Source organism: Aplysia californica, unplaced genomic scaffold (assembly GCF_000002075.1).
Source record: "Aplysia californica isolate F4 #8 unplaced genomic scaffold, AplCal3.0 scaffold00634, whole genome shotgun sequence".
Lineage (NCBI taxonomy): Eukaryota > Metazoa > Mollusca > Gastropoda > Aplysiida > Aplysiidae > Aplysia > Aplysia californica.
In genome coordinates this window covers 77,454-79,211 of record NW_004797904.1, presented here as the reverse complement: position 1 = coordinate 79,211, position 1,758 = coordinate 77,454, and the positions used below count along the sequence as shown (strand labels likewise).

Below are 1,758 nucleotides of genomic sequence, written 5' to 3'. Positions count from 1 at the left end.
CACACACACACACACACACACACACACACACACACACACACACACACACACACACACACACACACACACACACACACATACATACATTCCGTTAACCCCACCTGTCTGCAGTATGCAGTGAGGCGTGGTGTGGTGACAGAGAAGACCACAGCTGGGCATATACCCATTTCTTTAAAGAACCAAATCTTTGTTATTCGGTTTCTATATTTACTGCCGTATTAATTATGCTGGTATTTTATATTAAAGAGGGACACTCTCTAACACCCAATTGACACAAAGTGAATTGGTAAACTAGAGTACCGACCCGTGAAACGGTAACGAGTTTTGTTTTGTTGTGTTTTGTTTTTATGGGGTTGAGGTAGGTTATGGTGGATGAATGGTCCGGTTAACCGGATCTAGAACTCGGATTGCGTTCAAAGCGGAAGCATACGTCATAATTCTTATGTCATTGACCGCGCAGCACCGACAGAGAACGAGCAGTGCTAAGGAGAAATCCTACTGCAAAACGCACATCCCTCCTACCTACAAATACAAACCGGTGCACTGCTTTTCAATACGGAAGATTAAATCATTCTATAGGCTACATACTATTTTCTTTTTTTATTTCGTGGCTGGCAGAAAGGTAAGTTGAGGATGATTAATTTGTTCTTCATTTTAAAAATAAATACATTCCCTTGTCTTTTTTCGAGGGCCTGGGGGAATGGAGGGTGTGTTTGTGTTATATAAAGTAGTGATTGAATCATAAGATAGGAGCTCTTATTGTAAATATTCACGTCATTAAGGTCAGTGTTTCTTAACGTTGTTGGAGGTACTGAACTCGGCAAATTTCATACGTAAATGCACAAGTATGTTAAGTGTGCGTATGTGTGTGTGTGTGTGCGTGTGTGTGTATATGTGTGTGCGTGTGCCTATTTCAATATAATGCTTAGGGTTGCAACCTGTCTAAACAAGATCTCTGTTCTTTCTGAAAACTGTTTGGTTGTGTTCATCATTCACTCACAGACAGAAACGTCCATACTACATTAACACACACTTGGCATGTCTATCTATTTATCTGTCTGTCTGTCTATCTGTCTGTCTGTCACTCTCTCACATACATACACACACAAACAAACACACATACACACACAACACACACACACACACACACACACACACACACACACACACACACACACACACGCACACACACATACGTCCTCACTCAACGTCCTTCTACAACAACTCCCTCAACATTTCAACATTTCTTCACAGACCATCTTCCCACGATGCTGAGACTCGTGGCCTTGACCTTGTGCTTGTGTCACGTGACACTGACCCTGGCAGCAGACTCTCCAGTGCGTGTGACGTCACCGTCCGGCACGTACCTGGGCCAAGAACTGACCACTGAAGATGGGCGGAGCTTCCACGCCTTTAGGGGCGTGCCCTACGCCGAGCCGCCAGTGGGAGACTTGAGGTTCCGGAAACCTGTGGCCAAACCGCCTCTTGGTGAGAGCGGAAACTGTGTGTGCGTCAGTCTGACAGTCTATGTGTGCGTCAGTCTGTCTGTCTGGGTGTATATGTATGTACGTCTGTCCCTCTGTCTGTGTGTGTACAAATTAGCTACCTCAGCTACTTAAACCTCACATCCACCCTTACTTACACCTCACACCCACCCTTACTTACACCTCACATCCACCCTTACTTACACCTCACACCCACCCTTACTTACACCTCACATCCACCCTTACTTACACCTCACACCCACCCTTACTTACA

The 1,758-nt window shown here is 44.9% G+C and overlaps 1 protein-coding gene across 1 annotated transcript in view; it reads left to right on the top strand.

The window, feature by feature from the left end:
• The window catches only part of LOC106013051 (acetylcholinesterase-1), a gene marked incomplete at its 3' end in the record, with an annotated part of 7,865 nt that extends 6,377 nt beyond the window's left edge, over positions 1–1,488 (top strand). The window contains 1 exon segment of the mRNA XM_013087755.1: positions 1,255–1,488. Within this exon segment, the coding sequence (XP_012943209.1) occupies positions 1,269–1,488 (220 nt within the window).
• Positions 1,489–1,758: the final 270 nt, after the last annotated feature.